The 17995-nt window shown below is 36.5% G+C and overlaps 1 protein-coding gene across 1 annotated transcript in view; it reads right to left on the bottom strand.

Annotated features, from left to right (window-relative positions):
• Positions 1-314: 314 nt before the first annotated feature.
• Positions 315-17995, bottom strand: part of LOC139690778 (arginine/serine-rich protein PNISR) — a 52410-nt gene continuing 34729 nt past the window's right edge. The window contains exons 9-13 of the mRNA XM_071588378.1: positions 15307-15363; positions 12426-12553; positions 5233-5482; positions 4234-4902; positions 315-325 (exon numbers count right to left, since the gene is read on the bottom strand). Of these exons, the coding sequence (XP_071444479.1) occupies positions 315-325; positions 4234-4902; positions 5233-5482; positions 12426-12553; positions 15307-15363 (1115 nt within the window). The remainder of the gene's footprint in view (positions 326-4233; positions 4903-5232; positions 5483-12425; positions 12554-15306; positions 15364-17995) is intronic.

Below are 17995 nucleotides of genomic sequence, written 5' to 3' on the forward strand. Positions count from 1 at the left end.
AACTTCACCATTATGAGTTTATTTAACTGTAAAATCCATGCTGCAGCTTGCACCTAGTTAGTATACCTTCTGGCCTGAAAGAATATAGTAAACACACCACTCTTGTCCTTTCACAAATCCCCCTAAATCTTATTTTCCCTGTGAACCTTTGACTCAGAAGGTATGTATGCATAAAATATGCATCATGTACATACATTTCGCATGATTTAAATATAGGAGGAACTGACACTGAACAAAACACTGGCTGTTAGAGATTGAAAAAGGGAAAATCCAAGGATACAACTCAGCCTTTCTTTGGTTTTCTGGAAAAGAAATTAAGCTATACCTGCAATAACCAGAAACTCCAAACAGATTCCAATTAATCATGTTACTTAATTTTTGGTGAAACATTGAGTAAGCATATCACATTATTAACCAAATGCTCTTTATGAGACCATAATTACATTTAAAACAACTTATTAAAGTGAATCAGGATTCTCGCTCCCTTTCAATCAAGTTCAAAGCAAGAAAGCAACTGAAGCTGGAACATGGGAGATATATGATGTTCAAAAACTGTACCAAGAATTGAACTGTTGGTAGACAAGAAATAGAATAATAGTCTCAATTTATTTACAGTATGTGGGTAGTTGGAAAAGTCCATGCAAAGTCAGCAAGATCACACTTCCAATGAATCTCAATGTTATTTTCATTCAGTAGCACCTATTGAAGGACCACAACCCTAGTTTCAGCCAGAGTTAGAACAATGGCATAATTTGAAAAGAATCAACAAAATTGAGTAGCATCAGACGAAACTTATAATAACGCTAAATGGGAGACTATGCTGAAAAATAAAAATGTTTTATCCTGAAAAATTAAAAAGTATTGATTTTTGCAGACTTTTCAAACGACAACCGTATTCTAATAAACATTTCACAATTTTTGAAGATGTATGTAACCTTTTCATTATCCAATTAATTTTTTGATGAAAAATTAATTACTTTGTTTATTCCTAGCAAGAAGGTACACAGTAAAGCCTATGATTTGTTTCCCACCAAAAAGAATGGGTAGGAAGGAAGATTTATCAACACCAAGGAGACAGAAAAAAAAAAGGTTGGGGATCCCTCCTCTTCACATTTCTGATGAATACAAAAAAAATTAAGTTCATACTTTATCGTGAACAGAAATAAGTTCATCTATCAAGATTTTTGAAGATGTTCACTTTGACCCAACACATCAAAAGTTCAGAGAAACTTCATTACTCGTTCCAAAGAAACCGCGGGAGATGCCGCAAAAATGACTTATAAGAGTCATCCACTAAAATATGCATTTCAATGAAACGATTTCAGAGTGTAAAAATCATTCGTATTGACCAGGATCCCGGTCAAGGCGAATGATTTTTACACTCTGAAATTGCTGCATTTTCATTACTTGTACTGAAATTAAATAATTCAAAATATTCTTATTCAAATGAAGTGCTACCCACTGGTTAACAGAATGGTAAGCACAGCAGCATTGAGCGATTTACTGGGCTTTACTATTTGAACTCAATTTATGTCCATTATGAATGATCCACAAATTCAAAGAATATTCAATATAATGTCCATAATAAGGGTGCTATCAGTGAAAATAGTCATTAGGTTTCAATGCAGCATTTTTTAAGTATGAAGATCATTTGCCTTGACTGGGATTCAACGTCTCGATCAGTGCTTTATTCAGTTTAGCTACCACTTAACACTTTGAAATTTTAGGGGCTTCAAAGGAACAAGATGTTCCGATGAAATACTGTACATACAAGGTCACAAGTATTTGTAGTTGTGTACATTACACCACCACCTAAGAGATTAAAGTCAACCACGAAGGTGTTCCTTTACCTAGAGCAAATTCAAAGAAACTGCGGGAGATGTCACGACAGTGACTTTTTAAAAGAGTCATCTGCTAAATGTGTATTACAATGCAACAATTTCAAAGTGCAAAAATCATTCTATCAATCAAAATCTTAAGTGCTTGGCTGTACATTGAGGGATCAAGGTTCGAATCCTGGCCAAGGCAAATGATTTTTACCCTTTGATGCACTGAACCGAGTAGATGACTAGTTTCCTCGACTTTTTTGAAGCTGTAAGACGTTAACATTTGTAAACTTATTTATTCAATAAGTTTTTCTCATGGTGATAATCTATATACGATATTGTATTGATTTTCACTCATGTTGAATATTCCACATTTCAAGATTCTATAATATGTTGATCAAACTTTCTCCTGATAGATTCTATTTTAGCCCACTTATCTAATTGGGTTACCAATTATTTCAAGGATTATCCATTGAAATTTATCATGCAATAAGCCCTAGGAAAGTTGATGACTGATTTGGTATGATAGGCCAGCTCTGAATGATACATCAAATCACTTGAAGAAATGGAATTATTTTAAGATGGACGATTGAATAGAAACGCATCCCATTTCTGCCTAAATCTCCAAAATTAAATCTTGTTTATATTTTAAAATTGTTATAAAAGAATTTCCTCTCCGTGCACAGCATTAATAACAAAAAAACCAAATCCACACATAATATTATTAAATAGGGTTAAATAAAAAGAGAAACAAGTTTCCATTTGGACAAGTATATTTGGAATGAAAAATTTACAGCTGATATATGAAGTGATGAAGCAGCTTTATATTGTATACACCACCACTCAAACATCCACTTCACAAAAAACTTGCGCATGATCTAGGGAACTGTCCATCACAACACTTTTTACATGAAATGCAAAACTCATCATCGCACGCATTCACACATCACATCCTGAAAATCACTGATCTTTCTGCACTCAAGCCATGATTGGCAAAAAAATAACTGGATACCAGTTATTTCATATTGATTTTAGAGACTCACACACATAAATCACCGAGGATATGCTATTATTGAAATTTTAAAAATATTTATAACAGTACTGAAAAGGATAATTATGCAATAGTATACCAGTTACAAAGACAGATATACTGCACATACAATATATATGTAGCAATAAAAAGATGCTTGCACGTTTATTTTAATAATTTAATTGTAACAATATCCAAAAATTCGTTATTTCATTTAAGTTACAAAAAAGGAAAGTCATACACATATCAAATTTCATTCGGACCAATTTTTCAATTATGGGCCAAAATGCATTTAAAAATGAAAATTTTTAACATTTTAACTTACCTGACTGATGGCACACTGTTTAAGGTTCAACGAAAACTTTCAAGTTTAATCAAAGGATTTCCAAAGGAGAATTTTGAGTGAGACAAAAATTTTGTCTACTTTAATTTAAATGTTGAAACTAAGCTCATTTAAATCACTTCCAAGTGCCATCAGTTGTTTCCTGGTTGATGAAAGCATTACACTGCTATCTGCTAAAAGGTATGTGCTACTAGTTTCATCTCACAGCCATGAAGATCTTTAGGAGAGTTGATTTAACAAAATTGAAGGTCCAATGACTGAAGGGTTCCTCAGAGAGATGGCAGAGAATTTATTAAAGCGCAAATTAGCCTACAGCTATCAGAATGAACTTTCTGAAGCTAAAAATTGAATACTTACCTGAAATTATTTAAAGCATGAATGTGAAAAAATTAATTTACCCCCCCTGAAGATAGATCTCATTTGAAATTAACTGAATATCAATTGAACTAGACCACAAACAGACAAACTATACAGTATACACACAAATATTGTTTCCACAACCGTCTATCATAGTAAACATTGCTCCCATCAATCAGAAGCTTATTCTCTACCAGCCCTAGGCATCACCTTCAGTCACTGCATGCACTTAGGATTATTTTCAACCAAAAGTAGTAACTGCAACAAGTGAACACCGAAGTAATCTTAAGTTTTGCATATTAAGGATATCAGATCATTCTTAGCCATTAGGTTCACCATTTTAAGTTGCTATTTAAGCAATAATTTGTGTCAGTACAATACTGTCCATATTTATGAAAAACAAAACTCCTTAAAGCATGGGATTATCAGACGTATAATTAATTTATTACTGGTATACCACCTTTAAAGGATGATCTAGTCTCTATGGCTGTGCCCTTGTTTCTTACTAAGCTCTACATATGAAGAAGATCTGGAGCTAGACCTTCGACTACCACCATTGTGCCGTCTCTTGTCACTCCTACTCCTGCTCCTACTCCTACGTCCCTTGCGAGGAGTGACTGAGCGCCTACTACTCCTCCGCCTGCTACCCCCACCACCACCACTCCCGTCCTTCTCACTCCCTCCACCCCTCCTCTTGTCCTTCCTCTCGGGAGTCCTACTCCGGCGACCGCCACTCCTCCGCTTATCACCCTCCCTACGGCTAGACCCACTGTCCCTCCGTTTCCTGTCATCGCCCCCTCTCCCCCGACCCCTGCTCCTACTCCTGTCCCTGCTGTGGCTCCTCCTCCTCGGGCCTTTCCCATCCCGACCGCCCCCTCCCCTCCTGCCCCTCATCATATCCTTACTCTGTGTCTCCTTACTCATTTGCCTACGCTTTTGGCTACTGTGGTGCCTGCTGTCTGAGCTGTCGGAGGACGAGCTTGGGGAGGAGGAGCGGGATGAAGAGGATGACTCTGAGGAGGAGGAGGATGACGTAGACTCCACAGAGGATGAAGACGACGAGGAGTGGGAAGTGTGACTATCAGACTGACTCGAGGTCTCTTTGCGTTTCTTTTTCCTCTTACTACTCTCCTTTTTCTTCCTCTCGTGTTTTTTGGAAGCATGTGACGTGGCATTTAGATTTTCCATTGCTGGCTGTGAGGGCTTGGGCTTTGCAACGCTGCTGGCCCTAACTTCATAATCCTTGCCCTTTGGTTGCTTTTCATCCTTCCTCTCGACGACCAACTCCTCCGCTTCTTTACTGTCGGATGATGACTGAAGGAATTTGGGCTTCTGGGCATCGTGTCCTAAAAACATAACAGAGACAGATCCCCATAACAGGACAAACAAACCAATTCTTCCCATCAATATTGAAAAAAAAGCACAAACAACAAAAAAATAATGATACCTGAGCTACGAATGAAAATGTGAACAAACACACCTCATTTGTTTGACATGTATATATTTTTTTTTATTTTTATATTTTAAGGATTTTTTTTTCTTTGGACATCTCCGCAAGAGAGATTCTATCAAGCACTTGGCAAGAGAAGAAAATGCCTCATCCCATTCAAGGGGATTGTGACATGGAATGCGTACGGGGGCAAAGGAGAGGATGGAATAAGAACTTTGAGACTTACCCTCTTGTTGCAAGGAAGGATGTTTTGTATCTGTTTCTTTCTCTACCTGTCTCTCTTCCTCCTCCCCAGCGCTTTCCTTTGCATCATTATCTCCCCCCCCTGCTTCTTCCATTACAGGAGGTTCCTCACCAGTCAACCTCCTCTCCCTCTCCCGCTCGCGCTCTCTCTCTTTCTCCTCTTCCTCTTGGAGGTGAGCCTCTATTTCTTTCTCAGTCTGAACAAATTCCTGCTTACGCCTCCTTATCTGGTCCTGGAGGGGGGAAGATACAAGAATGGTATATATTTCATTCTGTGACAACCACGATGAGGACGGCATGGAAGCTATTTCACCCACCATATACATATACATATGATGAGATGGTGCAAAGCAGAAATATAAAAATATCTGGCCAGGGAAATTTTTTGGAGGGAGAAAGAAGAAAAACAAACAGTACTCCTCTTTAACTTTTTATAACGTGTATTTAAACACGTATTGAGCTTTGTAAACATGAGTCAAAGGGAGGAAGGAAATGAAGACATAGGTTACTAACATTCACCAAATCAAATAGACAAGTGAAAATGAAAAAAATTTACTTATTAAACAGAGCTGGAAAAGAATTAAATGCCTTATAGAAGTCTTAAAACTTTTACTGAAAAGCATTACTGAATTTAAAAAGAGACATTTTTCATTGGTTCTCAATGATATGATTTTATACTTATATAACAGTGAATATTTCACATCTACTGGAGTCATTAAAACTAGTCAGAAACCAAATTTACTGTTTTTATTTCCACGAATAAATGACATTCTCACCCTCAGTTAGGACCCTATTTTTATGAGGGGTGTCTTGGTGCACAGATGGAAAAACTCTAATCATCACAATGAATATTAATTGATTCAACCTAAACGACATCTTTAAGAAAACGACAATTCAAAATGGTTTAAAGTGAACAAATATGTTTTACCCAACCCTTTTTGCAAGTTGAAGACACAAATGCAAGCATATGGACTAATGGAAAAGGTTTTCATTAATTTTAAAATTAGAGAGCTGATTGCAACTGTATTGCAATATTATGCTGGGAAAGTTGCATTTATCATAATGACCGAAAATTCAGGCTAAAATAGCATTGGGAGGTTACTAGATCATTCACCACTCTAGTTCGACTTCAAAAACTAGTGACATGACTATCAATACCTAAACCTTTTCATTCTCACAACATTGTTGGATTTCAATTCTAGATAGCTCACACCTTATTTCTGCAAATTTCAAGCTTTATTTAAATAATTAATAAATTTTTAATTGTTGGCTTGTTTTTAGGTCAAGCATATTGAAATTTTAACTGAAAATGGAAAACATTTTATTTTCCATTAAAATTTTTTTTTGAATGTGTCAAAATAAAAATTATTTTTATAAAAAGTGAATTGGGAAAACTAATCAGTATATTGCAGAAAATAGGAATAGATTGGAGGAAAAGGAGGCTAATCCACAACCTGTACATGTCTCAGACTGCTCAGGTGCGGGTGGGGAACGGGGAGTCCGGATGGGCAGTGTTAGGAAGAGGTGTAAGGCAGGGTTGTACATTGTCACCGTTGCTGTTCAACCTGTATGCCGAGGAAATGATTAAAGAGGCATGGGAAGAACTCGAGGTAGGAATGAAAGTGGGCGGGGAATTCATAAAATCAGTTAGGTTTGCTGATGACCAAGCTTTAGTTTGTCAGTCAGCCAAGGGGTTGCAAGCATTGCTTAGTGAATTGGAAATTCAGTGCGACAGGTATGGGATGAGCATCAATATTAATAAAACTAAGGTTATGCGATTTTCTAGAAAGAAAAAGGCTAAGCTAAACATTAAAATAGGAGGGCAAAAACGAGAGCAGGTAGAACAGTTTACGTATCTCAGTAGTGTTTTGGACCAATACGGTCAAAGTAGTAGGGACGTAAGGAGAAGAATTACACTAGGCAAAGAGGCTTTCACAAGGAGGAGGGAGTTGATGACGGGGACGTTGAGTAAGGATGTTAAGAAAAGACTCGTAAAAACTTTGATATTGAGCTTAGCTATGTACGGCACAGAAACGTGGTCACTGAAGCAGGAGGGTAGAGGTAGACTGGAGGCATTTGAAATGTGGGTGTGGAGAAGAATGAAGAAGGTGAAATGGACAGAGAAGAAAACAAATGAGGAAGTACTTGGTATGGTGGGCGAAGAGAGGGGTTTCTTGGGAGAAATCCTATGGAGGCAGGAAAAGTGGATGAAGACTGTGATAGAGGGGAGAATGTTGGGCAAGCAAGGAAAGGGAAGGAACAGGATAGGGATGTTGGCCGGGATGAAGGGAGGAAGAAAGTACTCAGAGCTGAAGAGGGACCTGATGTAGAGCAGGATGAAAAGTGAAGAGTCAGGCGTGATATTGTGGAATCGAGACATAATGAAAACTTCGTTGCAATTTTCCACAGTTAAAACTTTATTGCCGACCATGGTTTCGATACACTGTATCATCTTCAGGTGAGGAAAAATACAAGGAGAAGGGATATATATACACAAGTTACAAGAAGGGGTGGCAGGGGAGGAGGGAGCGGGGGAAGGGGGGGGGGGGTTTGTCATAAAAGGAGAAAGGCAGGAAAAACCAATGGAACCCCCGAAGTGCGGGCAGCTCACTCTTCGGGGGGAGGAGGGGGGGGGAAGGTGTCGTCATGAAGGGCTCTGAGGGAAGTTAATGGACAAAAGTGGGGAGGGGCAAGAGAGGAACTGAATGTCGTTAAGTAGCTCTATCTTCTGGTTTCTCCGTTGGATAATCTCTAAACTCTCGAGAGCGTCCAATTTCTTGCTCTTTTTGAATTTGTGCAACGGCTTAAATTCAAAATCCGGGGAATGGTTCTTCTCCAAAAGGTGGGTGGCAAAGATGGATGTGGTGTGGCCTAACGTATAACATTTCCGATGCTCCTTGATGCGTGTGGCGAAATTTCGTCCAGTCTGTCCCACATAAGTCGCATTACATTGGCACTTTAATTCATAAACACCACACTGTTTTTCGATGTCAAATTTATCTTTGTTTAAGCAGAGTGCTTTTGATATGGAAAAAGGGGTGTAAAATGAAACACGGAATTTATCCTTGGGTAGAATGTTGGCAATTCTATAGGACAAAGAGTTTGAGAAGGGGATTTTGCACCATTTACGCGAGGGGTTGGAGTATGGCAGGAGGGTTGTGTGGAGCTCGACGGCACTTTTTCTCAGTTTTTTCCTTAATAGGGAATCAATGAGGTCGTCGTTGTAGCCATTCCTCTCTGCAATGAACTTGATGGTGGTGAGTTCTCGGTCAAAGGAAGTTATCTGTGAAGCATGCAGTGGAAGCTTGCCAGCTTATGGGAAATGGGATGGCAAGAATCAGAAGGAATCACTAGGTCCGTATACGTGGGTTTCCTATAGATGGAAAAGACATGTTGGCTCTCTTTGATTTCAATCCCGAGGTCCAAGAAGTTTATTGACTGGTTCACTCCCATTTCCATAGTGAAATTAATTGAATTATGCCTGTTGTTTAAGAACTGCACAAATTGGCCCAACTGCCTTTCACTACCACACCAACAACATAGTATGTCGTCCACATACCTATACCAATAGACGATGTTCTTAATGAGTTTTTCGTTGGAATCAAACAGCTTTTCTTCAAAAAAGTCCATAAAGACTTCGGCTAACAGGGGAGAGAGAGGGGAGCCCATGGCAAGACCGTTTTTTTGCTTATAGTATGTACCATTGAAAAGGAAGTAATTTTGTTCCACACATATGTTGAGAAGCATAGAAATTTCTTGGATGAGGAGTTCGTTGGCTCCGGCCTTGCACAGTATGTTCTTGGCGTGTTCTAAGGCTTCCTGGGTCGGGATAGAAGTAAATAAGCTGCATACGTCGAAGGACACTAATTTGGAGTTCGGAGGTAACGTTATAGTTTTTAGGCGTTCCGTCAAGTCCACAGAATTTTTGATAGCATACTTGGGGCTGAAATTTGACAATTGGCGGAAAATTGTATTGAAGTTAAAAAAGTTAGCCTTCAAACTCAAAACAGTGTGGTGTTTATGAATTAAAGTGCCAATGTAATGCGACTTATGTGGGACAGACTGGACGAAATTTCGCCACACGCATCAAGGAGCATCGGAAATGTTATACGTTAGGCCACACCACATCCATCTTTGCCACCCACCTTTTGGAGAAGAACCATTCCCCGGATTTTGAATTTAAGCCGTTGCACAAATTCAAAAAGAGCAAGAAATTGGACGCTCTCGAGAGTTTAGAGATTATCCAACGGAGAAACCAGAAGATAGAGCTACTTAACGACATTCAGTTCCTCTCTTGCCCCTCCCCACTTTTGTCCATTAACTTCCCTCAGAGCCCTTCATGACGACACCTTCCCCCCCCCCTCCTCCCCCCGAAGAGTGAGCTGCCCGCACTTCGGGGGTTCCATTGGTTTTTCCTGCCTTTCTCCTTTTATGACAAACCCCCCCCCCTTCCCCCGCTCCCTCCTCCCCTGCCACCCCTTCTTGTAACTTGTGTATATATATCCCTTCTCCTTGTATTTTTCCTCACCTGAAGATGATACAGTGTATCGAAACCATGGTCGGCAATAAAGTTTTAACTGTGGAAAATTGCAACGAAGTTTTCATTAGAGCAGGATGTTGTGTTTTGCTAGGGGTCACAAATTATTTAATTAGTAATTACTACCTTGATCAAAAAGTTCCCGGAATAACCACCGTGTGGCGCTCCCATCGTTCCGATTTGAGTTCTGTTTTTTTTGTTAAATTGGTACATCTGTTGTTGATATTCCCTTTAAATCTTAGTGTCATAACTTGACATTTGCAAAAGTTACGTAGCCAAGAGTACATCTATCTCTGTGTGTGTTGGCGATTTTTTACAATTGCAGAAATGGATTTAAATTTGCAACAACGAACTTGTATTAAATTTTGCGTAAAAAACGGATTTAGTGGCGCACGGACGTTGGAAATGTTGGAAAAGTGTTTCGGCAACGATTCTCTAAAAAAAACGGTCGTTTACCAGTGGCACGAGCGGTTCAGAAGTGGTCGTGAGTCAATCGAAGATGATGAACGCAGTGGCAGACCATCGACATCGAAAGTCGGTGAAAAAATTGATAAAGTAAAAGAAATGTTGGTCAATAACCGCAAATTAACCATCAGAGAAATAGCGGAGGACTTGAACATTGCCTATGGATCCGCCCAAGACATTGTGGTTAATGATTTGGGTTTCCGTCGTGTAGCAGCAAAGTTGGTGCCAAAAGACCTCAATTTCATGCAAAAAAGAGACCGTGTTGACGTCGCAAAAGACATGATTTGCGAGGCTGAATCCGATCCCACATTCATCAAAAGGATCATTACTGGAGACGAGACGTGGGTTTATGAGTACGACACGCAATCCAGACATCAGGCAAGTGAATGGCGTTCACCAAATGAGCCGAGACCAAAAAAACCACGTCGTTTTCAGTCAAAAAAGAAGGCAATGCTGACGGTTTTCATGGATTACAACGGTGTAGTGCATCATGAATTTTTGCCAGACAGTAAACAAAGAGTATTATTTGGGCGTTATGAGACGTTTGCGTGAAGCAATTCGCCGAAAGAGACCAGAAATGTGGGCAGAAAACTCGTGGATTTTGCACCATGATAACGCACCGTCGCACAGTGCTATCATTATTCGTAATTTTTTGACGAAAAATGCAACAAATACCATCCAACAGCCACCGAATTCACCTGATTTGGCTCCCTGTGACTTCTTTCTGTTCAATCGAGTTAAAAAACCATTACGGGGAACGCGTTTTAGCAGCCGAGAGGAAGTAATGGAAAAATCGCAGGAAGCACTGATGGACATACCGAAAACCGAATATAAAAAATGTTTCGAGGATTGGATCAAGCGCTGGCATAAGTGTGTTGCAGTCGATGGGGATTACTTTGAAGGGGACAATATAGATTTAGATGAATAAACTTGTATTTTTAATTTTCTGAATAAATTCCGGGAAATTTTTGATCAAGGTAGTATGTCCATCCAAAACCCTACCTTAACCGGTAGTTTACCTAATAATAATAATAATTTTACTCATATCCAAATTTGATGCGAATATTCCCATTTGTTCATGAGATATAACACATAATATGAATAAGTACTTTTCACAACATCAGCATTTGTATTTGACATCTGCAAACACAACAATAAGCCTTTGGTTTGCATCCAGTTTTTGTACTTCTACTTTCGATGAACTGCCTCTAATTGAAACCCACTCTTTACCCAAATGCTCAATGATACCGATTACAAATGACTATGACTAAGGTTTCCTAGGTCCTTCGTAATTTTCCTTATATAGAACTTTTCAAAACCATCCTAGATATTATATTGAAAGCAACTTTCTACCAATATTTTACGCCCTTTCTTTCATCCATGCAAGTATATAGCATCATATCAGAGGTGTCAATCTCCCCAGTAAATTTTTATAATGACAAATTACTTCTAGTTTCTGCATAATTTTATCGTTTCCACATATGTTAAGACTTTACTCCCTATTCTATTGCAGTTGCTTGATTTGATAGTAGAAGAGGCCTTTTTTGAGATCGTTTTTCCTGGAAACCATAGGCAAGAACAGGTCCTGACCGACAGTATAAATTCCAAAAAACAAGTGTACTATAAATTCGAAAAAAAAGTGTAGAATTGTGTAAAATAAGTAATACGGCAAAATGTGTATTTACACAAACAAACAATATGTATCCTTTTGCAAGCATTGTCGTGAACAGGGAATACTGTGATTGGCTGCCTTTGGGGTGCCTACTAGGAGCTTTTCGAGGATTAATGCAAGTATTTGGTAGTACTGCCCTCTTAAATCCTCTCCCCTCCCCTTTCTAAACATCAGGCTTTGTGCGGATGAATGCCACTTAATTTTGTAAAAACTACGAAAGAGCCAAAGAATGCATACATTTTTAAAATATATTTTGCTCTGAAATGACAATTCGATTCAAATTATAGAATAATTAAATATGGAAAAACTTTGTGCAGGTCATAAAAAATCTCGCTACCTACTCCAATGCTTAAATTAGGGCCAGGCCAAGCCCTTAATGCCATCCCCTTAACATAGAACCAGCCTCAGTCCTGGTGAAACCATTAATTTTTTTAAACCAACTCCTAAATTAGCATGGTCAATCTCTACACATGCACAGAGAGAATTTTTGTCATTTAACTACCTTCAGTTCTTCATCAGAATCACTCTCGGGATCCACATTTCTTCTCCTTCCATACTTATCCCCTTTCAGATTTTCTCCATAATCACTATCCTCTTCACTGGATTCACTGTCACCATACATCCCCAACCCTGGAGCCATGCAAAAGAAAGGTGAACGGTCTTAGAACGGTTGAATGATTAACACCCCTAGGTTGAATGCATATTTAAAATTCAAATAGTCACATGCTAACAATAAATATGTACACAAAATGACACAAAATCCATTGATGTATGGCCATCAAATTTAAATTTTCATAGAAAATGGACATTGCCATGCTACTGATAATTTCAGGGTTGATTTGATCAAGACATGAGAATGACTTTCAATCATCCAGGTTATTTTTTAAAAAAAAGAAAGACATTCAGGGTAATGAGGAAGGATTACGCGAGAGATGCTATGGCTTATGAGAAATTTCAATGTATAATGCCTGAGAGCACAGCAGATTTACGATACACAGTGAGTACGTAACCACTATCAGTAAGGAACCGTAAGACGAGAGCATGTGTATGATGGATGATCACTTATTTTCTGTTTTTTTTTACACCAGGAAATTTTCATACATCCTACACAGCATCATTCTCCTCCCATTCCACTACCAACGGTAGACATATCATCTCATACTTCGCATTATTTGCCCACTTGATTTCATTTTGGTACACCATTTGGTCAATTCTCCACCATCTCTCTCGTAATGATTCCTCCTTGAGCCCCTAGATGATATGCGTGCATGGTCACTGAATGCAATGAAGTTAGTTGCATCGAGCAATGGTTTGTTTTTTTATCTTCAATTAAAACAAGGTTTGATTTTACCATTTTTTGAGATCAACAAGTAATAACATTAAAACTTTTACTAGTCTTGCTAGAAAATAGTTAAAGAGTAAAATTCTGAAAAACAAGATAAGTTACAAGTACAAAAAAACCCTTAGCTTTATTTAGGTCCTTCAAGGAGCACAAATAGTTCTAATTTTCAGCATTTTTCAATAAATGGATGAGAGAATTATTCTTGAAAAACTCCTAAAATTAATTAACTCTTATCCAAATAACACGCATGCATTGCAATTGCAAACTGCATACTGAATGTAACAGAATTTTCCATAATTCTGGAGAATCAAACATTAAACAACATATTTGATTACTATTTACAGTCATGTTCATTAAAATGGCTAGAGAAAATGACCTAAAATACATAATTATACTTGGGTGTTTCCAGTGAATAGCTTTAGAGTCAAAAACTAAATCAATCGCTTGACAAGAGTGTTCAGATGAGCAAGATCACCTCTCTCCTGAGAATGCAAAAAGACCTCTTTTCTATCGAAGAAGTATCACAATACTACATCAAAACATCTTATTTGTCTCAAGAGCTGATTGCAGCCATTAAATAATAGTCCCTAATTGTTTTAAGTACAGATCCCACTGTATTACAAATTAAAATTCAATTGGTTTAATTTACTAGATATCACTTCTTCTATTGATTATTGAAACAGGATATTTTCTGGGGTATGAGAATTAAGAACTTCGAGATGAGTTGCTTCATATTTAAGTATTATTATAATTAGAGTAACGTAGCAGAGAAGTTTCATGAAACATGGTGGTTTCATTCAGTATCATTTTTTAAAAGCCAGATCGGTTGGCATTCTTCCATGGCCAACAGGAATTGAAGCTGAAAATGCTTTTGGGAATGAAATGTGGTGCCCTATTGCTGCCCTGTTGTGTTATAAGCAATATTCAAGATCTTGATTTTCAATATCTTTACAATTTCATCCTTAATCATCTCCTATCTCTAAATGTAAATAGTAACCCATTCAACATATGATATTGAATAATTACATTTAAGGTGGTTGACCACTTGAGAGACTACACTTATTTATCATCATTAATCATTAAAATGCATAAATAATTTTACTGATTAATAACATTATGTACGTACGGCAGAATATTAATAATTCATAGAATAGGATCAAGTAAATGGTGTACCGTGAAACATGACTTACTGTTGCCATAGATCTATGCTAAATTATTTTTCATTAATATGCATAAGTAAGTTAAAAATTATTCATAAAACAGGGAACTTTTGCTTTATTTAATTATAATAAATCAATGTGGCTCTTTGGTGGTTGATCACCAATTAATCACTTTAAAACTTCAAACTGAGATATGGATCAACAAATGTCCAACATATTTGAGACAAAGTACTATGGGAGAAAGACAGTAACTTATGATGGAGTCATCCACTAAATATGCATAACAAGGCAATAATATCAGAGCGTAAAAATAATTTTCGTTAATCATTCATAAAAGCAAAACAAAACATAATATCTAAAATAAAATTTTTTTCAAATAATTGTGCTATCCCGTCACATTAAAACAAAAACTTCAATTGATCCTATCACTATCGTTCATTAGCTCATGTTAGTCATATATTTTTTTTTTTTAAGTACAGGAAAACAGGAGTGGAGAGCTCACTTATTAAGATTTCAGATGGATGAACCTACATTAAGAGATTCTTTGGTGAAATTTTCAGAATATTAAGGAGTTATCTGACCTTAGGCCAGAACCAACTTCAATAATCCTTCACCTAAACTACACAAAAGGTTAGCCTCCTAAATTACGTATTACTAATGTAACCATTTCCGTGAACATGACTGTAATTAAAAAGAGATTAGCTTGATCTCAATCTTAAGCATGAATTATCTATCTTTTGAAAATAAAATTATCCTTCAAAAAGACTTGACTTTTTCACAAACTTTCCAAGTTTGCATTTTTAAGCAATGGCTTACAGAAGGTTTTAAAGTTAAGATATAACAAATGAATAAATAAATTGCAAAAACTTTCATGAACTTACCCAGCTGTCCCGTCAAAGTGGCTAAAGCTGGGGTCTTCCGCAGTTGCAATGCTGGAGCTTTGTCATGAATACAAAATTTAGTACAGAATGTGACACACATTGACACAACTACTGCCATCAGAAATACAAACTTATCCCAGAAAATTCCATTGGTTGCTATACACCAGCCATTCTTTCAATGTTGGGCACTTATATGAAGGAAGGGATAATGATACAGATTTGGTTAGACTGGTTAAATGTTCCAAAGTGACAGCAATGAACGGTAATACCCAGGACTTCCAAATATGCATTAACTGCATCTTGAAATGAAGAGGGAAAAAAGTAAAACAACATGAACCATTTTTCCTTTGGCAATCTCGATTAAACAGCTCAATTCATAAGGAAAAACACCAGCAGTTAATCCCTCAGAAATCTAATAAAACATGGCTGTTTTAGGTATAAGGCCAAGAGAAAAAGCTAATAAAGACATTATAATTTTAAATTGCATCAACATGTCGCAAAATAAAATTTTAATTCTGGTCAATAATGTACAATTTACATTAATAGAAACTACTTAATTCATGGAAGCGTATTTCAGCAAAAACATTTGAGTGTTTGTAAACAGATAAAATATATTAACCAGATTTACCTGGGACAATTTCTAAAATAATATATATTATATATTATTTTATATGTTTATATATATATATATATATATATATATATATATATATATATATATATATATACATACATACATACATACATAAGTTAACCACATGAAACATTACCCCTTAACACCAATTAAGTCAAATTTTTAAAAACTTAGGTTGTTTAAAATTCAGTGAGATATTGCATGCATAAGAAAACCACACACAATAAATTTAATAAATAACCTTCTTTTAAATCATTTGTACTTCTTTCATTGTCTTTTCAAGAAATATTGTAACTTCTAAAAACTCACAGAGTTTTCTTGAATTTTATGTGCTTCTAGAAATATTTTTATGTCAATGAATCTTCATAGTAAATAGAATAGTAAAGGGCTAAAAATATATTTCAAATTAAAACTTTTACAACAGTCTGTAAACAAATAGTTGTTGAGCTATAACTATAGAGGAAAGAAATTAAGGAAGGGAAAGTGAGTGCTCACTTAGGTAGCATTAGGTTAGTTGGAAGGGAGGAGAGAAGCTACACTCCCATGTTTATTCACCCAAAATATTACAGCAAGCTGAAGTACTGATTCCCTTTACTCATGCTTCACCAGCCAAAATGCATATTTACCAATTATCAATATGACAGAATGGAAGACATTAACATTCACACAAGATGTAGGGGGTTATTCTTCAATTATTATGCCTGAAAATTATTTTTTGAGTTGTGCACATTATGTTTCTCAATAGGAGTGTAAAGTTATGATTCTGAATTCAAGTTTTTTGGAAGAAGGAAATAATTTTTAGACTCAAACTATTCTCACCAGTGGAAAATTCCTACTACAATAAATCAAACCATTCAGTAGCACACGCATGGGAAATCATAAAGGAAAGAAAAACAAAATGGACACAGTGGCTACTATGACAATTACATTTCATCTTCAAGAATGAAACGCGTTGTATGTTACAAATAAATCTGTGGAAAAGGGCAAATTTTTTTCTCATAATAAACTCATCAGTGTTATCTCACTGTATATTGCCAAACCATCAAGTCTCATTGGTGACAAACTGAAGAAAGCATGTTGCCCAAAAATGTTTAGCCAGTATTTTCATCTCAGGGATCAACTTACAGAAGTTATTTATTTTTATGCTTTTATATGCAAGATATAGGACATTCTCTGACCTATGGAGTAAATAGATGAGAACTGACAAGAAAAACATTGCAAATGTTATGGCAGCAACTTCAAAAAGAGCATGCAATGATGCATACTTGCATATAATTTATTGGTTTGATCATATATCTCTACTTAAATTGTCACCTATGTCTTGGTGATAATATCACAAATTTCATTGCAAGAACCTGTTCGAGTACCAATCTAATTTTCACAGAGAACCTGGCACTATACAAACTTTAGTGGCGAAAGATAAAAAAAATCTCACTAAAACTGAGAAAAGCATATTTAAAATTGATATTTTTCTCAGTAAGATAGTACTAGATACATAAATAAAATTAAGACAGTCGGCATGAAACCTATAAATTTTACTTTGAATGCATTTCTAACATCATAATCGACTAGCTTACTTATGCACTGCATAATGAAACATTTGAACAGGCTCGAGTTCATAAAGAGACCAAGTGGAACTGATGTGTTGCAATATGTATGCAAAGAGAAGAAGAGCATATAAAGATGATAAAGAAGGAATATTCTGAATGCAAGAAATAAATGCTCTCATTGATGAAATGTGATTACATGCTGCTTTTGGTCATGTCAATTAATGCAACCAATTGCTACACTAGCAACCATTTTCAAGTGCAAATAGCTAATTTAAGTTAAAATTATCACCAAATAAAAAATGGAAATTTAAAAAATTGATGCTTATAATAACACAAAAGGACAATTAAAATAACTCCTTTGAATTGGTTAGGAGGATCAGAAATTCCTAAAATCAATAATCATGAGCATAATTTCCTCACTTCACACTCAAGAAGAACTATAGCTTAGCAATGAGGGTAAAGTATAAATATTCAAAGATGGCAATAATGGAAAGGAGAAAGAAAC

Source organism: Hetaerina americana, unplaced genomic scaffold (genome assembly GCF_022747635.1).
Source record: "Hetaerina americana unplaced genomic scaffold, ioHetAmer1.1.p SCAF_1, whole genome shotgun sequence".
NCBI lineage: Eukaryota > Metazoa > Arthropoda > Insecta > Odonata > Calopterygidae > Hetaerina > Hetaerina americana.